This window comes from Symphodus melops (assembly GCF_947650265.1).
Source record: "Symphodus melops genome assembly, chromosome: 5".
Taxonomy (NCBI): domain Eukaryota; kingdom Metazoa; phylum Chordata; class Actinopteri; order Labriformes; family Labridae; genus Symphodus; species Symphodus melops.
In genome coordinates this window covers 19,418,607-19,439,666 of record NC_136695.1, presented here as the reverse complement: position 1 = coordinate 19,439,666, position 21,060 = coordinate 19,418,607, and the positions used below count along the sequence as shown (strand labels likewise).

The window sequence follows — 21,060 nt, the reverse complement described above, 5'->3', positions numbered from 1 at the left end:
CAAACATCTGCAATGATGCGGGCTGTGGACAGGACAGGAACCTCTGCAATTATATGCTGCCTTTTGGGATACCTTTTCTCTAAAGCTATCGCAAAGACACTGCCGGAGGACACAGCTACGCAAGGTAAAAGCACTTTCAACCCTATTTTATTTGTCTTTGTGCAGAAAAAGCGGCTATTTTTAGTGGCTATCGTTGTGGCTAATTTTGCTGCTAGCCTGATGTGACCTAAAGTTAGCTAGCGTTAGCAAGTTAGCCTGTGTCAAAGGGAGCACTAAACTTCAATTATTTGTTTTTGTGTCATTGGGTAATATTTATAATCATCTGTATTTTAACCGCATGTAGTTACATTTCCGTTAGATCAATTTATCGTGTTATTGTCTGAAAACATGCCCTCTTAATGCTGCTGTGATTTGGCAGATTGTAGTGTCCCTTTTCTCTGTCTCTAAAGGAAATTAAAAACCATTTACAGAGCCCCCAAATAGGACTTTAGTACAAGCAGTAAGCTCTAACTTTAGTTGACTTTTGTACCAAAAAATTGCAGTAATTATTGTTTCAATCAAATTTATCAGTTTGCATGTGAGACCTAAAAAAAAAGTAAAATCAAAACACAAAAAGTAGAAAATTCCCGATTTTTCACAGCCAAGTTAATTAATAGATAGATAGATAGATAGATTGTATGTGTTGTTAATGTCAGCAAGTATTTAAAAGCTTATGAAGTGAAATAGTTTAGTCCTGCAACTTTTGGTTTAAATTTGACTTCATTACCCTGTCAGACTTCATCATTTTGTAATTATTAATTTTGTCTTCTTGACTTCAGATAATTGTAACAAAAATATTAGAATAATTTATCAATCAAATGTTCCTTTTTTAAGTTATTAAAAACAGTATAAGTAAAAAAAGAGCCTCAAACATGCCAGTTAAAAAGTAATCATTATCTACTATCTCCAACATGAAGCACTGCCAACAAAATGTGCATGAATACTATTTAATCAAAGAGATTAAATATTTCTCATTTGTCTTTTAACAGAAAAGTTATTACCGGTATGTGTTTTGCTTGTTTCCCTACGTATAACATTAGACATAACAAACACTGGCAGCCATATTCAAAAATAAAGAAAGTATTTCCCCTTCTTGTATGGAGTATCCTATCATCATGCAAAGTTTGAAAGCCAGCATTAAAATCATGCTTTGGAATCTCTTTCAGTCACACACTTTAAAGCTTCCCTGTCATATTCACTAATCTCTGCTGCTGCTACTACTTCTCCTCCAGCTTAGCTGTATCTGTTTGATCCAACTCATGCACCAACACACTTTCTTTTGCTATTCATTTCTGCCTGGTCTCTCACTATCACAGTCTCCACAACAGAGGTATGAGTGGAAACAAAGTCAATATTTCTGTAAATCAGTCAAGGTTCAAATCAGAAGATTCCCTTCTGTGTTGTGCACATGGCTAAATTCATAACAAGCTCTTTGAAGTCTACCTCAGTCTCTCTCTCTCTTTCTCTCTGGTATTCACTTTGCCTTAGATTGACCTTCACTGGTCCCAGAGGGAGGAGGGGAGGAGTGTTTGTGAGTGTATGTTCAGGTCGATACTGAGGACTTCTCCTGCTCTGTCCAGCAGACACCAGGGATGAGTGGAGCCAGACAAACAATCTCCCTGCAGATATAGATCTCACTCACATTACTGCTGCCCATAATAGGCATGGCATTGCATCTCCAGCAGACAAACATTCGCTGAAGCTGGACAGGCCTGCCAGGAAGTAGCCAACCAGTCAAATCATGTTGTCACCAGCTAGCAAAGGTTGACTTATGTCACGAGTGCCTGCTATGATTGGTGACAGCATTCAACTGTGGGGAGAAAAGTAGAGTAGTAGACGCACTAATAATACCCCCCCCCCCCCCCCCCCCCCCAACCAATCAACTTAAAGAAATTATGACAATATTTTTTCTTAAAATAGATATTAAATAAAAATAGATAATGGAAAATGTTTGATAAAAGTTTGATAAAATTGACCTTGTAATTACACCGCCCAACCACTGGGAAACAGGGGTTGCTAATGTGCATTAAACGCTAGTTGGCTCCCAACGTTAAAAAGAAAAAGGAAAAAGAAGTTGAACAGCCAATCATGTTTCGAGGAGATGGGTAGGCGGGCTTACAGACGTTCATCCTATCGCCCAGGTCTGACTGGAATACTGAGAACAAGTTGGCCTGAGATTTAAATTCTGAAACCATACAGTTTAACACATCGCATTTTCATAGACGGCCTTTTCACTGCTAGTTTTATGACATGCTATTAAAAGAAAAAGGTCCATACATTCAAACAAAGTAAGACATGAACAAGAGTTTCAAACATTTTTGAAGAAATGGACACATCTTCATTTTGATTTTACCACCTCAATATGAAAATATAAACTTCATGTATGACGTTATCTACAAATTCCTGCAGTTCCTCCCCAAGTTTACCACTTTGTCAGATATAAAGTCTCACTCCTACAAACATGTAACTTCTTTGGACCTTTCTAAATATATTCATGGTTAAACCTGAGTTTCAAAAAGGCTTGATTTGATAAACAAACGACAACACTGGATGCACAAGTTAACTCACTGATGGAGTTGGTTGCACCTGATTGAGGTCAGGAGTTTGACGCACACATAGCACTCGAAGCTTTTCATGTTTTTGTTTGATTTGGATACTCCACCCCCCCCAATCCCAGCTCCAAAACTAAGAACTATTTCATGTTTATCCATTGCATCCATCATTAAAACTTGCAGTCTCTGTCTCCGTTTAGAATGAGAGGGAGAAGAAGAAGCAGTCAGGAGGTGCATCTGTTAATTGTGATATTTAATGAATTCGTGTGGAGAGAAAGTCCTTTTGTTAGTACGACTGGAGAGTCGAAGAGCTGATGATGTAATCTCATTGCTTTGTCCCCTGCTGTGTAAATGGGATTGACCATCACTATCTAATCCAGATTGCAATCTTCATGAAGGAAACGAGCGTGCTGATCAACTAAACAGACAGCCTTTGGTTAGAATGGCAGAGCTTCAGTTCGACTGACAGGAACTTGTGTTTTTGCTTTGATTTGTCTCTGTGTGTTTCTACATGCTGTCCCCTTGTGATTCATACGTCATGTCTCTTTGATACCATAACAAGATCCCTCTCTCAAGATCAATAAACCCCAAAGTCAGATGTGTGTTATTCATCTTAACAACAAGCGAGTGTCTTCAGTGGTTCAATGCGTTCGTTTGCCGTGGTTACAAAAGTTATCACATGCAAAAACATAAAACACATGCTGTTGGAGCCTCAAGTTAAAACGTCATGTCTCGGTACATTTCTCTTAGACTTACTTACATATCTGCTTTACTTATTTTGCTGCACACTTATCATGAGATTTAAAACATTATTGAACAATGTTCTTAGTGTTTCACCTTTTGTTTTTAAACTCTCTGTTTCACTCTTAACTTTTTAAACTGTCACATGATTATTTGCTCGTCTGCTCATGCTTGATGATTGATGTGGTTTAAATACATGTTGTGCAGTACTCCGTCCCCTTCATTAAACAAGCAATTCATTCTTAAGAAGTAAATGGAAACACAAACAGACCATGAATTAATCCGTGAACCTGAGAGACATTAGGTATGATGTTGATGATAAATTTGTTTTCAGTCAGTTTCTCAGTAAAACTGATGAGCAGAACGCTCCTGTTATTTGTCGGACAGGGCAGCAGATGTGAACACAAACAGCAGAAGATTAGTATTCTTTTTTAGTCTGATGTGAGAACGCAGCAGGATATTCTGCGGAGAATTCACCTGGAGCCAATGGGAGGGGGCGAGTGATGTTTCTGTACTGTGACTGCTGCACGATGCGTAGAGAGAACGTGATCTCTGTGTGTGCCCCATTAAACGGCTGCATTCTGTTTCCTGTTCATCAGTTTGTTCTCCACTGTTTTGTTGATCGTGTGAGTCCCTTAAACTACTCGTATAGTGGACTCTGTTGCTGCGTCCACTGCTTCTGTTTTGTTGTTTTGTTATGTCAGCTCTCACCTCAGGAGACACCCCTATTACATGGTATATAGACTCTGAGTTTTCTTCTATTGAAAAGCATTTGTATGGTTTAGATGATTCATCTCTTTCTCCAGGCCTGCTGGATTAATTGACTTCAAGCTAACCGTGTCAAACCCACTTTTAATCTGCTCTCAACCTATGCACAACCTTTTAATGGATCACCTCTCTTAAGACTAACCTCCTGTTATTGTGTGAGTTTAAAAAAAAAAAAAAGCTGAATGGTAATTGTAGAGCAAAGTATTTTCCGGGAACTTGTTAAAAAGATTTTGATTAGCTGTGATCGCTGCCTTTTACTGAAAGTTGATTAGAAGCAAACTTTCCACTCAGCCTTGTGTGCAGAAAGCATCTGGTTCCCTCTCCACTGTCTGGAAGAACACCAACCCCCCCCCCCCCCAACACATCCAGTGACGGCCAGTCATACCAGGCATTTCCAGTTTATCACACCTTAGCTTTATGGTGCAGAAATACTTTACCTCCCTGTAACTTCTGATTGAGACCCCAAACACACATTTATTCAAGCTGCTGTGGTCTAAAAGTATTCTCAGTTATTCACTCTTCTCCTCTATGCTCCCCCCCTCAACACACACACACACACACACACACACACACACACACACACACACACACACACACTGACAGTCACCCTGCTGCTTTGGCTGCTGCTGCCTGGTATACTTGGTCTGAGATGGCAGCGTTGGTAACTCTTTGATGCCTCTAGCCTCCATATGGTCAATACACAACATTTAGCAGTGAAGACAATGAATGGATGCATTGGTACAGCAACACACTCAAGTGTTTTTTGTTGTTGTTGTTGTCATTCTTCAGGGTGAACATCTTTTTCTCTCGGTGTCAGAGCAAAGATGAGACTCCCAGCTTGTTTAACAATGATGTCACTGCAGAGCTGATTTATTGGATGAGGATTGGGAGGGGACTGTTGCATTTGTCAGTCAGGGGTCTCCCAGGGGACTTTTTTTTTTTAAAGTGAGCACAGCTGGTACCCCTTACACCATATCAGGAGGAGTGGGATGGGAAGCAAGGTCAACACACACACACGCACACACACACACACACCAAATCTTTATAGGATAGGGAGTTTCTGAGGGGGAAATCCAACCTCCAGTCTTTTTTTTCTCCCTGATCCTCTGCTGTGCAAATGTAACAGCAAGGAGGAATGAATGGAAGGTTGAGAAAGCAGCCACAGAGCAGAGCTTCACACCCGACCTCTCTGGGTAATGATGTGTTTGGTTGGAGATTAACACGTTAGTCTGCCAAATCTGGCTGCATACAAAACACCACTTAACTTCCACCCGTGTAAAGGTATCATTTGTTGCTGAGCTGGGGTTTTTTTTAAGGTGGAGGCTGCACTCAGTCTGAACTCTTACTGTTAGAGTGGCTCCTCGCGGAGCGGAGGGTCCCTGAGTGGGGGGAGGGGGATTTGTCTAGCCAGGGGTATGAAAGTATGTGTTAGCGTGTTGGTCACGGAGGGTGGGGTTACAAGAAAGAGTTACGACAAAAATGTCGATTGCAGTGAGTATGGGGGAGGTGGGTGTGTTTAGGTGAAGGAGGGAGAAACCTTTTCAGCCTTCAGTGGAGGGTCACTGCAGGTCAGCAAGCAGCCAATGATCAAACACTTTATATTGTCATGTGTGCAAAGATGGAGGGAGAACCTGGGTTTGCATGGATGTTAAATTGTAGTGTTTAGAACCACTTTTTGGTTTTTTGCCTAAATGGACTTTTGTTTGTTTGTTTGTTTGTGGTTCAGTGAGAATGAGCCTCTCTGCAGAGCAGTAAACAGACAAAACCCATCGACATTTCAAAAGCAAATGTTGGATTTCGGATATCGGTATGGGGAATATACATCATCTAACACACATAGACACACACTCTTACATACCACAAACTGCTTTTAATATGTTGGCAAACAGTGAAAAACTTGAGAATGTGAATGTGTTAAAAACCTAGAAGAGAAAAGTTCAGTTGTGCACAAAGAGACATGAAAACAAACGAGTTAAGTCACCTGAATGGCATATTTACACCACTGCATTACTTGTCCTAACATCACAGTTGTTCACTTCAGCGTGACTTCTGTACGCCGGACATACCTCAAAAACAACGTTAGAATGACAAAGCACGTGACCAAGACTTGATCTGTTTTTCACTCTCCGTCTCGTGCACTCGTTGTTTGAGCCTCTCGTCAGTCCACAGGCTCTCTGTGTAAATGTCTCACATTCATCCTCCTCCATTAGAAAAAGGTGTTTATGTGCTCACTCGTTTTCCTCTCTACTCCAAAGCTTCTTTGAGAGCAGGACACGCTCCATTGTTTTGGAGAGGAAGTGCTGCTGGATGGTATCCAGGAAGTGGACAGACAGCAGTCTCTTTGTGATTGGTTGTGATGTGGAAATCTGTCTCTGTGGGTTAGTGGTAGAGGGTCTGGCACCAAAAACCAAACCCATTTAAACAGATGGCTGTATTTTACACAACTATAATTATAACAGCAGTCTGTTTCATGTCTCTGAGTCGCGACCTTTTATAGTTCAGTTGTGCCTCTTAGACCAACACTGCGATTTTACACCCGGCTCAGTAAAGCCTCTCGTTTCTTCACAGAGGTGACTCTGAAGGTTCACCTGAGCGATGCCAGCACCCAGCAGCCCCTGGGAGGGGCCACCATACAGCTCTTTGCCAACCACACGCCCGTAACCACGGAAACATCAACAGCTGAAGGCAACACCTACCTGCGCTTCCCCTATCGCCTTGGGACACCGTTGGTCGTCACCGCAAACAAACAGGGATATGTGCCAAACTCTGTGCCCTGGAGTCCCTCCAGATTACCTGGTAGGTGTGTGTGTGTGTTATGTGTGTGTGTTGTGTGTGTGTGTTGTGTGTGTGTGTGTGTGTGTGTGTGTGTGTGTGTGTGTGTGTGTGTGTGAGGGAATTGGAATGGAGGACAGATAAATCTTCAGTCAAATTCAAGAGGGACATTCTTTTAGAAAAGCCACATTTAGATTTGGAGTGTTGGCTTGGAGTTTATTGGTGCTCATGTCTGACAGTTTAATGTATTTGTTGTAAAACAGAAACTGTGTGAGTGTGAATGTGTGTGTCAGGTGTGTGAGCTCATAAGTGGAGTGCTTCATTACTAATTTATTACAATAGATGCCAAAACCCAGCAAGGGGGCTGCTTAAGCTTCCCTTTCACCATCACACACACACACACACACACACACACACACACACACACACACACACACACACACACACACACACACACACACACACACACACACACACACAGACAGTGTGTATGTGTGGACTGTGGGATATTTATTGTGAGCCAGCCCAACAGCGGCCAATTGGATTATCACGCTTACCAGCTCTGAACAATGGAGGAGTGAAAGGAAGTAAGGAAGAGGAAAGGAGTGCAGTGTGCTGGGTCAGGCTCGTGTCCTGCACAGCAGACGGGATGAAAGCAGGAATATTAAAAATGTATGAAGATGGTTTAATGACTTGTTATGTCTGACTGAGATCAGTAAAGTGGCTAAGCAGAATGCAGTTTGTTTCTCAACTGGTTGTGAATTTATTGTCTGTTAATGTGTACACTTGTTTGTCTTTGTGTTGCAGTGTTTTCCTCCATCAGCTTGGACCTGCTACCAGAAAGAGCTGCTACTCTGATGGTGTATGACGACGTTGTGGAGATTGTTTCTGGCCTACAAGGTAAACACAGCCCGAGTGTTGCAGAGATTGTGAAACCAAACTAATTAAAAAGCATCTTAAAGTACATATTGACTTTGACCAGGGGAATTTGCAATTTATGAATGCTGACTCGTTTGTTGGTTTTATTCTGGGGCCATAATGTGCAAATATCCTGCAAAAAAAGAGTTTCATTAGGATAAAAACGGGCCACAATTCAACAATGAATCCAAAAGTCAAAAACAAAAACGGAAAACACGCAAGTAAATGCTAAATCAAATGCATAGACAGACTAAAGGCTACAAATACATACATGATGCACATTCAAACACAACACAATCAAATACTAAAGAAAAGTGTTTTTGATCTTGTCCAGTCCTCATCATCAAAGTGCTCAAATCCTGAAGGTCTGCAGGCCTGGAGAGCTTCTATTGTTCATTTTGAATGAAATGTCCGGATCAGTTTTTAACTAGACGTTATGTTTTCCCTAAATGCAAATGTTTCTTTAACTGATGACTCGAAGAAAGGATAGTTAGACAAAAAAAAAAAAAATATATATATATATATATATAAATATATATATATATATATATATATATTATGCTGTTGATTTTAAAAATAAAATATGTTTTAATGTCTTTATATATACATGATTCAATTTCCATCTATTATAATTCATTCCGAATTTAATGACATTCTAATTAATTAAAGTATAAACTGACTTTATATTTTTATTGGTTCATAAAATAAAAATAATTTATCCTGCATATAAATGAAATTACCTACTGTTGAGTAAGATGTGGATGAAGACATGTTGATAAGTCCTCACACACACACACACACACACACACACACACACACACACACACACACACACACACACACACACTGTGTCTGTCTTTGTTAGCCACTTTTTCTTTGTTAAGATTTGTTTAATTATATTAGATAAGGCTTCCTCTCTCCTTTCAGGCAGAATCAATAGAGTCTCTTTTGTCTGCCTGGCCTTTTGTGTGTACATGACAGACAGGGGAGTAATTTAACATGTCAGCTGTGTTGTCTGACAAAAAAAAAAAAAAAAAACTTCAGACAGCACACACACAAATAGACAGACACCATTAACATCTTGAGAACACACACTGCCCACAGCACGTGTCTGAGCCGGGGAGAGTTTATGCCCTCTGTCCGGCACTTTATTCATCACAATGTTGGGAACTTGGACGCCCAGGGGAGTGATGAACCTTGGCATGTGGCACGAGGAAAGAGAATAAAAAGAGAAGGAGGAGGATGATGATACAGTATGAGCTGGAGAGTGTGTCGGTGGGTGGAGCAGTTGGACAGATTAGGGCGGGGGATGGGCAGTGCAATGTCCAACAGAAGGAGGAACAGATGAGGTTAGGAAAAGTGGAGGGAAAAGAGACGAGAAGGAAACGCATGGAAGGGGAAGGGAACACAAAAAGAACAAAATACTGGGCCATTTCCTCCCACACGAAAAAAAACCACAGAAGGACGAAACACTCTCACCTGCCTGTCAAACCCTTAAAAAGCCTCAAACATGGACTAAGAAGTTAAAAAAAAAAAAAAAGATGCACAAATTGCAGAGTCAAAAACTTGTGCAGAGTGCAACCTGAAACACTAACACAGTTTGAACAGTCGTACACAGCTGGACGTGAGTCTCACTGCTCAGGAATGTGCACTCACAGTCAGACCGCAATGACATCACCTTGCTGAGTTGAGCTTCATGCAGTGTTTCTGAATGTTTACCGCTCTTTACTGTAACGTGTTAATGGCAGACAGAGACAGGATGGAGAGAAATGAAAAGGAAACGATTCATTTCACAGCAAAATATCAGAAAGAGGCTTTACGCTGGCAACGATTAAAGGCGAGTGACTGAGGCATTATCCTCTCAGCATCGATCTGGAGTTCCCTCCATTAGGCCTGGTTTGATGGATTAATGTTTATGAAAGCATTAGGAGTAGAAAATGCCTGCTTAAACATCCTGAAATAACCCGAGTGTGGGAAGCAGACTCAACTTATAGTTTTCTCAGCTTTCTCGGCTCCGTTTTCTTTGAAAACCTGCTTACAGGAAAAGAGTGATGAGGATTATTGTGTGATAATGACTGAACATGATTTTATGTTTAACAGTTATGTTGAAGACGTTGTACTCCTCATGGAAAAAGGGTGTAAGAGGAAAACCAGTTCCTATACAATCCTATTTTAATCAGGCTCATGTCATGGCTCATGTTTCATCCCCCTCTCCTTTTATGTCATACATAACTCAGCAATTATCTAAAGCATGAAGTGAAAAATGGCAGAAAAAAAGTTAGACCACAATAAGATTGAAATATTGCTCACTTAACACCTTGGATTAAATGAAACCTGACCGTTGTTTCTGACAGCCTCTCTCTTCTCCTCCTGCAGGCTTTAGGCGTCAGCCCAGTGTGCATTTCCAGCGCCGAGCTCTGAGTCTTCCTTCAAACACATCCTACGCAAACCTCACCGCTCTGCTCACCGTGACCAGCTCCCCCCTGCACATTCAGCACTTTCCCCACCTGCAGCTCCTCAACAGCACAGGTGAGCTTCGAACCGATCGTAACACTAGAAAACAAACAAAGGCCGAGGAGATGATGGAGGAGAGGAGAGGGCTGCTGGGAGGAGGGGGTGGAAAAAGAAGAAACACCAGGGAGACCCTACCCTGTACAGGCCTCTGTATTGACCTCCTGAACCACAATATGTGTGTGTGTGTGTGTGTTCTCACTTTGCCCGCAGCCTTTCTCATCTTGTACGTTGTATGAATTGGTGTGTCTTTGTGTCCTCCTCCTTCAGCTTGAATACCCCTCAAAAGCCCCCCCCCCCTTCAGCTCATACCTTCTCCCTCCAGGCAACACAGACACACTCGACACATTCAAAACACAATCTCTCCGATTTTTCACTCTCCACCCTGTTTCCTTCTTTCCTGTCCTTCCCTTGTTTTCTTTCCTGTCCGTCTTTCCCCTGACAACTCTCCTTTTATCTACTCTTTTTTTTTTTTTATGCCCCCCCGTCTGCTCCTTTCACTGCTCCCCCTCCTGTGCACTTTACAACAAGTCCCTTTCTTTTCTCTTGAACACTTCCTTGCTTCTCACACAGGGACAGAGAAGAGGTTCGAGTTGACTCCTGTGGCAGCCATTTCTGTTCACCTATTAGCCAGCGACGGAGTGGAGCTGCAGGTGAACGAGCCAATCACCGTCTCCGTTCCCCTGCCAGATGACAGTGGCCTAAAAGAAAATGATCACATCCCAGCTTGGAGATTTGACCCCCGATTGGGTATGTACAAGCAGAAACACAAAAGATTTTCTGACATTTTTAAGCCGTTTTCACATTTTGTCTTTGTGTCTTTCAAATAGAGCTTTAAAAAATAACCTCAGATCAATTTATCAAAAATGACTCTGCTTTAATATATTTACTTCTATAAATGAGAGTTATTTCCATTTGATGAAAGATTATGATGTGTCCAATATACGCGCAATAAACCAAACGTTGAGCATATTTAAATCAGTGCTGCCAGTCCAACATTTGAGTAACTGAGTCCCATAGTGTTGAATTTATTTATTCACAAGGTCATAAAAATGACTGTAATCTGGCACCACATGAAGCTGCCAATCAAACAGAACTACTGCTACAAAGGTGGATTGTGGATGATGTCAAACTGAATGAGAACAGGATGAGTCTTATTCCTGCAGCAAAGCTGTTGAGACCGTTCCTGCCTCTCTGGCCCTGCACATTCACCCTGGTTTCAGACAGGCTGCGTGTTGGCTGCATGAGGGCTCCATTTTTATTTTGGCGTGCATATTAACAAATCAGAGCTTTCAGACTGCTGGTGAGAGCAACATGTCTCATGGGCTTGTCTCTGTTTAATGAACACACACACACACACACACACACACACTTAGGCCCTGCATGTCTCACACTCCAAAAACATAAAAAATAGAACCGCTCCCTATTGTCACCACAAGCCCCACACGCTTTTCAGCCATAATATATACATCAGTAAAACATGCAACAGGCATGAAAACTTTCTGAATCAGTTTTTGATTTTCCAAAGAAAAGTGCCGGTCTGGCACTTCTGTGGACAAATGACCTTTGTTCATCACAAAGCTTTTATTCTGAAGTTGTTCCAGGACAGTCTTCTGATGAATAAGGTGGCTCACAGCGACTTACTGGATCGCCACCAAACTTCATTAGAAATTAAACAAAGCCTTGACTTACATACTTGTATGTAAAGTAAGTACCCTGAATAATAATAAAATCGTTTTCTGATACGACTAACCCCTGAAACTTTTTAAAGACGCCTGAATCCAGCTGGATGTGGCAAAAAAGGAAGAAACAAACATTGTCATAAATGACTGTAAGTCTATCATGTGATTAATGTGAGAACTCACCTTCTTTTTCTCTCCCCGTTCCCTCCTTTTTGTCTTCCTTTCTCTCTCTCTCTGCTCTTCAGTTGTCTCAGCTGAAGAGCAGCAGACGTCTCGTCTGGAAAACAGCCTGATAGAATGAAGTTTACTTTATTCACCTTTATTGATTAGGATTTAGAGTTGAGAACATGTCTCTCTACCCATTCTGTAAAGAACAAATCTGTAAAGTATTTATAAATTGAATAGAATTAAATAGTTTATAGACTTAAGAGGTAAAACTGACAGCAAGGACATGCAGCCTTTGTAAAAGTCAGGACGCGTGAGCCGTGACGCAGCCAACACGCAGGCAGTGTGAAGCAGGCCTTACATCTGTGTTGTCAGATGTGCGGCACACTGACACACCAAGTTCCACAGAGACAGTGAGTAGATCATCAGTCGAGTCAGACGTGTCTCCACTACTGAACATCCTTCTGTGTACATGAGTTTCACATTTCCACATCGACTATGTCTCCACATTCTCTTTGTGCTGTGCCAGTGCTCAGTCTATGACGGTATACTGAGTTGACTGAGTGGTTTGATGTAGAGCTGACATATTTAGTTGATTGCTTTCAGGTGAGCTGAGCTCTCTGAAGCATTTGTTTACAAAAGTAGAACTCAACAAGAAACAGGCATGAGTGAGATATGGTTTTGTTATACTCACTTTTCTTTTTCTTTTTTTGTCTCTGCTGACTCTTAAATATCCATCTTTGTCTGCTAATTGCTCCAGTATGTGTTGTTGCTTGGGGCAGGTCGTGTATATTTACAATTTTCTGACTTTTAACTAGAAAGAGCAGCTGGTTTAAAACGTAGCTGAAATTGATCTTAAAGTGGTGAATTAAAAAAAAAAAAAAGGACTCGAAGAAGGCAGAAACGCTCCTAAAGGACACTGCAGAGTCCAAGGATACTTTGGGGGGTTTCCTACAAACTTCTTTTATGTGCAATAACTTCTAAATTTTTTATTTTTTTTTAACCAAAAAAACGCTTTTAAAATGTATTACTGGTCACAGCTTCTCAAATGTAAGCGTTAATTGGTTGCCAAGTAAACGAGAAGTGTCCAAAATGTTTTTTACTGTGCTGAATGAGTGCACTGTTTAGCCCACTACAGAGAGCTCCCTGTGTAGGGAAGGAGTGCGTGATTTTGATTACCGTACAACCTTGCTGAATATTTTATTTCAAATCCACTTGTCCTGCCATATGACATTTTTAATATTGCATATAACTCTATTAGAAGAACAACAGTAGTGACCCAGTCCTCTACAGCGAAATCTCAGCAGTCCACACGGTTTGTGGCAGAATATGTAAACATTAAGAATAATAGGCCACTTGTCACAAGTTATGCATTAAACATGTCCTAACAAAACTAGCATTAGCAACTAGCATTCTCGGTCTACCCATGAAATATTCCTACCATGCATATAGGTTATCAGTCTTTGTAATCTCTCCACAAGTGTGTTGCTCTTGTGATCATTTTAGGGATCTTGAGGCTCAGTTTAAAGCATGACAATCCAAAGACCATCAAAAGGGCTTTGATAAAGGCTGAACGAACAGACACTCGAAAGCTTTCACACAGCCTTCAGCAGCAAGTATTTCCACAACAGGAGCCTTCCCAGGACCCTTCCCCGGGCTACATGTCCTGTTCCTTAGCAACCCACAAATAAATAACACAACAGAAGGGCCTAGCTCCTGATTGAGTTTCTTCTTAATGTGAGTATGCGTGTTAGAATTTGTGGTGTGTTCATGTTTTTGTCAATCTGAGTATCAGAAACAGAAACAAAGAAAGAACTATGAAGCCTGCCAGGTGCCTTTCTTTGAGACATTCTTGGAGCAGATAAAAGCTCTCTATTGGTTTAAACCAGTGCACACATGGACCACGAATACACAAACACAGAAACCGGTTTTTCTTGATTAACTGACAACCCCCTCGTGTTTTGTTGCATGTTAATGGAGCAGGGGGGAAAATGATGTCATATCCAGACAGATTGTAAATAGACGCACCTTCATCCTGAGAGGAGTTTGTTGATGCTGATAAAAGTGGCCATATGACTATCTGTGAAAGACAAAAAAAAAAAAAAAGTCCCAATGCTCAGCTGTGTTGACTTTGCATGAATGGGACAAGAAGTAGAAGTTAATGTCCGAACTGCATTGACTGAACATTATTGACTTTAAAATGCATTGTGCTGAAGCAGAGGCCCGGACACACAGTCATTAAATGTCAGTATTAAACAGGTCAGTCGCACTGAGAGCACTCCTCTGTAGAACTAGTGGGGATCTGAGAAGGACTGTTTGTGTGTGTGTTTGTGTGTGTGTGTGTGTGTTTGTGTGTGTATGTGTGTGTGTGTGTGTGTGTGTGCTGAGTCACAGAGCATCTCTCCTTCCCCTCGGCCTCGGTCTCTGGTGCAGTTTGTCTTATCTCTCCTTCCATTCCTTCTTCATATTCTCTCTTATTTCCCCTCCTTACATTTTTCAAGCTCTTTTATTTGTCTTTCCTCGTCGAATATCCTCTCCTTCTTTCCTTCCTGCTTCCTCTCCCATAAAGATCTTTTGAGGCTTCTTGACCCCTTAATGTCATTTAACTGTAAACAAACACAGAAATAAAGTAGCTCTCACTGGATGTTTCCTCTTGGAGAACATTTACCGTCAAACAATCAATCAGGGCTGTTGGCTTTGCTGTGTTTTCTTTTTTGGTTCTGGCAACACTGGAGTGCTATTGTGTAAATGTTCACAGGCTGTCAGTGATATTCGACTGAACACACTGCCTCCCTGTGGCTGGTTTAAGTACTTCCAAAACACAGATTTTTACCAGCTATCATCAAAGGGAACTGTAATTATTTTAAATCCTTCCATTACCTTAAAAGGTTTATATATCTATATATTTGACTCTGTAATAACATTTGTACATGGGAATAGTCATAAACTGATTGTGTGGTGTCTGAGGAGTTGCATTAATTGACAGACTTTGCATGTAGAAGGGTGTGTTACAGAGTTCAGTGACCTCCACCAGACCTGGCAGTGACCTTTCACTTCTGCTCTCGAGTTATCATGATAGAAAGATGACCATATAGGCATCAACTTAAATGTAGTTTTTAATATGTGAATCCATCCCTCCTGTCTTCCTCCCTCCCTTCCTTCATGTAGATCCAGGTTAGGCAAGTCAAATGTTTCTGAGCAGTTCATTTTATACAACTTTTAAGTTCTGACACAAATTACAAAAAAACACAGTTTCAGGTCATATGGTCTCAAATGGCTCCCCATCATATTGTCATATTTTGGTAAGTGTTTTTAAGTTGGCACATTTCTGTCCAATTGATAAAGTAATTTTCATAAAAAATGTTCGATCAAAAAGTAGCAGCTAAATGAAGCGCTGCTGTGTCTACACGGTTCAAAAGAGGCACGAGGGAGCATTCTTCACCTCTACACTCTGTAAAGATGACTCCAATGTAAGATAACGTTTGGAAATGGATTGTTCATCTCTGACTGTGTTTGTGTGTGTGGATTTGCAGGTGCTTGGATAAAGAGCAGTTGGGGTCATGTGCAGAGGGAGGGCAGCCAGCTCAGTCTGACCTACATTGCTCCACAGCTGGGATATTGGGTGGCTGCCATGTCGCCCTTACACTCAGGTGAGACATCAATTTTAGGGACACAACACTCATGCATCTGTGCACATACTTGATGTAGACAGTGATGGAGACGGATGCAGAGTAACTATTTTACATTTATCTGTAAACCACAAAAAGATCAGTGAGTATGTCTAATTTTCTGTTTCTTTCTCCACTTCTTGTCTGCTCAATAGGTCCAGTGTTTGCAAAGGACATCAGCACGTACCACACTGTGTTTCTGTTAGCTATACTTGGAGGAATGGCCCTCATCCTTCTCTGCCTGCTCTGCCTTCTGATGTACTACTGCAGGTGTGTGACATTTTCCACATTCACATTTTTGATCTTAAAGGTTGCCAGATTTGTCACATAAAATAAGAACACAAAGACATCAATTCTTAGAACATCAAATCAGTGCAAGGGTCTTATTATATGGTAATGAATGTAATGCATTTGGGGGGGGGGGTTGAGCCCATTTTGCACCCATTAGCATTAAATGTCATGTTAACTTAAAAATAATCTTCCCTGTTTTCAACATTTAGCGTGCAAATACTGAACTTCTAACAAACATACAGTTGTAATATCAACACAATAAATGTTTTAAGGGCTCTGATTGTCTTCTGTTTACTTTACCATTCATCCATTCTTCTGTTGTGAGTGACACATTGTAATTGGGTACCAGTGCTCGACTGAAGATATAAGGTTTTTGGGAACTCTGTTCTCTCCTGCTTGTTTATGTCATCATAAATGTGTAGCATAGAATAATGTAAAGTCAAAGAGATTCTGCAGATTGAACAGTAACTGTCACGTCTCTGTGTTGTGTTGTGCAGGCGTCGTTGTTTGAAGCCGAGAGGGTCTCACAGAAAGCTCACGCTTTCTTCTGGTGTGGACAGCAGTAAGAGGGACCAATCCACTTCCATGTCGCAGCTGAACCTCATCAGCAACGAGGTCTGTCTGACTCACGGAAAACCTTTGAATTACTGGGAAATAATTCACAGAGAGTATCTGCCTTTAGAGCAAAGACTGCTTGGTTTAACCCCTTGGTTGCATGTCGAACTCGGAGGTCGTTTGTCATGACTTAAAACCCCATAATGCTTAATAAAGGTGGTATGTGGTAACTGAATCATTCATTCTGGTGATTAATAGAAATACTAAATAATAATACTTAAAACTCTGCTCTGTTTTCTTTTTGCATTATATCGTGATTAAAAAATGGACTGGTTAAAAAGTTTGTTACAGCTCTATTTTTGTTATCTTTAGGTGCAGCTGGAAGTTGTCTCCACTGCGACTGAGCCCGACATGACCACGCCGATGCTGAAGCCTTTTTCATATGAGCACCAAGACAATCATCGTCAACACAGCATAATCCATCACAGCAAACACAGCCGCTCGTCTCTCGGCAACAACAGCCACCATGGCTCTTCTCTTGGCAACCTGACTCCTCGCAGCAGAGACTACCGGCAGTCTGTGGAGACGTTCCAGTTAAAGTCTGCACTTTCATCCGGAACAGACAGAGGCTACCGTCAATCATACACCTCCGTCTGCTCGTCCAGCAACCCAGTTTCAGAACCACTGTTGTCAGCCAATCAAGGTCCGTTGTCGGCGAACCAACTGAGCAGTGTCGGGCATGTTGATTGCATCTCCCCCTCCTCTCCTCCTCACTCCCCGAGCCGAGGGGAGGTATGTGAGTGCAGAGCTCCTGACTACCTTCTGTCCCGCTCTGTTGACCACCTGGAGCGTCCCAGCCCCCCACTGCTCTCCAGACCGGGCCAGCTACTCTGCTGTGCCTCTGTGGACCTCCTGAGTGGAGGCGAGGGCTACCCGAGGGTGCGCCCCACCCTGGTGATCCCAGCACACTACATGCGGCTGCCTGGGGAGCACCCTCTGTCCGGTCAGGCCCTACTGCTGCAGACTGACCAGCAGAGCGACCTCGAGACCATCCAGGCTGAGCTCAATGCCTCACATTCCGAGCAGCCCCTCGGGAAAACGCCAACAAACTGCACCCCTGTTCCCACCAAGCAGGGTGATGGAGAGGGTCGGGGTCTGTCGGAGTCCATGTCTATTCCTGCAGCACTCGGGGAAACTGGTCTGATGGAAATAAACATTGAGGACACCTTGTTAGCTGAAAAGACTCTGATGGAGCTCAGGGGAGGGAAGCCCCTGCCTCACCCGCGAGCCTGGTTTGTTTCACTTGATGGTCGCTCCAACGCCCACATTCGTCACTCCTACATCGACCTCCAGCGGGCGGGATGCCACAGCAACACCGCGGGTGGAGGAGTTCAGCAAGCTAACAGCAGTGGCAGAAGGCGAGGCAATGGAAACGATGCCAGTCTGGACTCTGGCGTGGACCTGAATGAGCCCAGGTTGGTTCGCAGGGCGAGAGATGTAGAGCAGGAGGAGAGAGAAGTTGAGAAGGAAAGTTCGAAGGGCACGACTCCGGCCATGTCGTACACTCAGCTGGTGTATGTGGATGATCTGGATGGGGGAGGCAGCGAGGAGGAGACGCCTAAGTGCAGCCCTCAGGACAGTCAAACTGGACCCACGTTTTCAAACCAAACCGAGGGGCAGAGAGAGGATCAGGGGCAGGAAGAAACAGACCGAAAGGGAGTAGAGGGGGTACAAATACGAGAGGAGCCCCCCTCACTTTCCTCCTCGTCCCCTGATTCTCCCCCTCCCCTTCCGACACCAGAGGGAGAGACTTTCAGGACGGACGGTGCGCTGCTCTCAGTCTCTCCTGATGGTGCTCAAGAGGATGGAGAGGAAGAGAAGAAGAGTCCATGGCAGAAACGAGAGGAGAGACCCCTGCTGGCCTTCAACATGAAATGATCCACAGAAGAAAACCCCAGGACAGATTTACAGTGTTTCTCACTTTTATACTCGCGTGTCTGTGTACTTTGAAAGTGCTTTTGATCACTTTAAATGTTCCTCCTTTGCCTTTCTTAAAGGGAATATCATTGAAAATTGTTGCTGTTAAAAATGACATTAAGTCCTCCTGATTAAGTCTACAAGCCTCTTAGCCTAGATTAAGGCAGGTTTAACTTATGTAAAGTACTTCATTAATCCCAATATTACACAATCAATTTAAATCTAAATAACTGAGACCGTTCTCTTTCTCTAAATATGCACAACAAAGACTTTGAAGATCCCTGACTCACAGTGACCTCACACTCATCTGACTTACATCGATGAGTCATGTGAATAACTTTCTCCTCTTTGTTGTTAACTTGTTTACAGAGAGAATAACTTCCCCCTCACAGGACTATAGGATTCTTTTTTCGAACTTCACACAGATATAATTATCAGCCAAACTTTATATTGATTTAAAAACAAACGATCACAGGCTTGGAATTACTTTCCATGATCTCTTGCTGTTTAATCTTATTGTGGCTAAACAGGAGGAATAGTTAAAGTTGTCAACACTGTTTGAGATAGAGTTGAGAAAATGTAAAGCCGTCCTGAACCTCGATTCTTTGCCCAGACCATGAAATGAAGGATACTGATACAGATCTTTGTTTTTTGTATCATAGCACTGAGAGAATATTTCGGCACTGGGATCCCTTCGAGTGAAGAACGGAAGAGTACCATTTGGCTTCTGAGTGAACTTCCAGGGCTCCTTTTTTTTAATGACCACTGGTTGTCACCATCTTTGTATTTGGACAGCTCTTCGGTCTGGATGAACACTCTGCATTAGAGAGGCAAGAAACAAGATATTTTATGCACAGCAGTCACATGCCTTTTTTTTTTATAAATAGCCTTCTAAACAAAGGAACTGTGGTAGAAACAGATGATGAGTTTCTCTCACTGACAAAATACTGTAGGAAGCCTTTCTCTCGAGCCATATTGGCCTCACTCCACTGACTGTAACACTATGATTCCTTAAATGAGATCATAACCCTTACGGATGCACGCCAACTGTTTTTTTAGGATTGTGTAGCGTCTGTGCAAATACGGCAAGTGATTCCACTCTTTTCAAAGGAAATGAAGCATCATAAGAATGAAACAGCCCTGGCATAAACATGTAAATCCTGTTATTTGAAAGGTTTTGAATATGTTGCTAGAATTGAAGCTCGCCCCTTTGGAAGGCTATGTTTAATTAAACCACTATCCGCACTGCAACATAATCATATAATGTGACACAACCGCCTTGCTGGTGGGTAAGGATGTAATGCCACTACGAACTAGTTCAACCCAAAATATTGTGAGGTGTATGAATATGAAGTGTTTTGTATTTGTTGAACCACTGACTGGCATATTTGTGCTCTAAAGGCTATGCATCACTTTTATACGGCTGCTCGAGATGCCTTTTATTGTTTTATTTTACTCACTTTGGTTTTATTGCCAACATAAAGTATTTTACCCTAATATAGGCTATATTATTTCTTCATGTATGTTAAGGGCTTTCTTCTTCTTCAACAGCCTTATGTTAACTGCATTCTTTTTTTTTTCTGAAACCAAACAAGTTTTGCATGATTTGTTTCAATTTTTGTTCTGATGTTCCAAGTGCCTTTTAACAACCTGACTCTGATACACATTTGTAGAAGAGATAACCTTATTTATTTCTCGCCTTCTCTTGCCTTCAGCTTCCCTCCTCTACCTCAGCTCTCCCTTTCTCTTCCACTTGTGAAAGAAAACATGCAGTTAACTTCTCAGCACTTGCGTGACACAAGCTTCACTGTAGACCAACCCAGAAAATGTCTACCAGCCGCTGCATCAATAAAGATCATCAACAGTAATCAACAACGCAGCAATTAGATTTTTTAAAAGCACTGAATGTTTTATTAATATTTCAGTGTGTTATGGGATCGATAAGGCTCAGTGTGATTTGTATGCGCAGGTAAATTGCAGGTTACTTAAGTGTATTTTCTTCTTATTGTGTTTTTGGATGGTGAATGTCTCTGTATTTATGTGCACCTGCATGGTGGCAGTGTTCGTCTGCAATGCTGCTGGCCGTCAGTTTGTGTTTTCATACTCAGAAATTATTGACATTTACCAACTCAAGGTTCATATAGTTGTAGCATTCATAAATACAAAATGTGTACATTTCTTTAACTCTACCTGGTTAAAATGTGTGTGAGTTGGTATTGTGAATAGCCTCTTCTCTGTTGCCATCGCACAGCAACCTCAAGTTTTAGGGTGGAGATGCAGTACTGCGAGTGTTTGACTTGGTTGCTTGCATTATATTTGAAGCCTATTATTCTAAATAAACAGCCAAACTGGAACTTTTGTGTGTCTGTGTCTGCATTTGTGTAGGTGAAGAGTTGATTTTTTTTTAAGTACTATGTTAAA

General features: G+C 41.9%; 1 protein-coding gene and 1 long non-coding RNA gene across 3 annotated transcripts; one reads left to right on the top strand and one right to left on the bottom strand.

Annotated features, from left to right (window-relative positions):
- The first annotated feature begins 11 nt into the window (after positions 1–11).
- On the top strand, positions 12–20,993 carry fam171a1 (family with sequence similarity 171 member A1). Of its 2 annotated transcripts, XM_079342828.1 has the most exons (9): positions 12–124; positions 6,669–6,896; positions 7,680–7,772; positions 10,167–10,319; positions 10,875–11,051; positions 15,682–15,798; positions 15,972–16,086; positions 16,605–16,722; positions 17,035–20,993. In XM_079342828.1, the coding sequence occupies exons 1-9, from the start codon at positions 13–15 to the stop codon at positions 18,598–18,600; spliced, it is 2,679 nt and encodes an 892-aa protein (XP_079198954.1). In that variant the 5' UTR covers position 12; the 3' UTR covers positions 18,601–20,993. The 2 variants fall into 2 exon arrangements, with proteins under 2 accessions (XP_079198954.1, XP_079198955.1); XM_079342829.1 differs by lacking the exon at positions 6,669–6,896.
- LOC306823365 lies at positions 11,432–15,666 on the bottom strand. Its single transcript, XR_013778988.1, has 3 exons — positions 14,177–15,666; positions 12,167–12,272; positions 11,432–11,634 (listed from the first exon to the last, which is right to left on the bottom strand). It is a non-coding gene; the product is annotated as an uncharacterized lncRNA (long non-coding RNA).
- Positions 20,994–21,060: the final 67 nt, after the last annotated feature.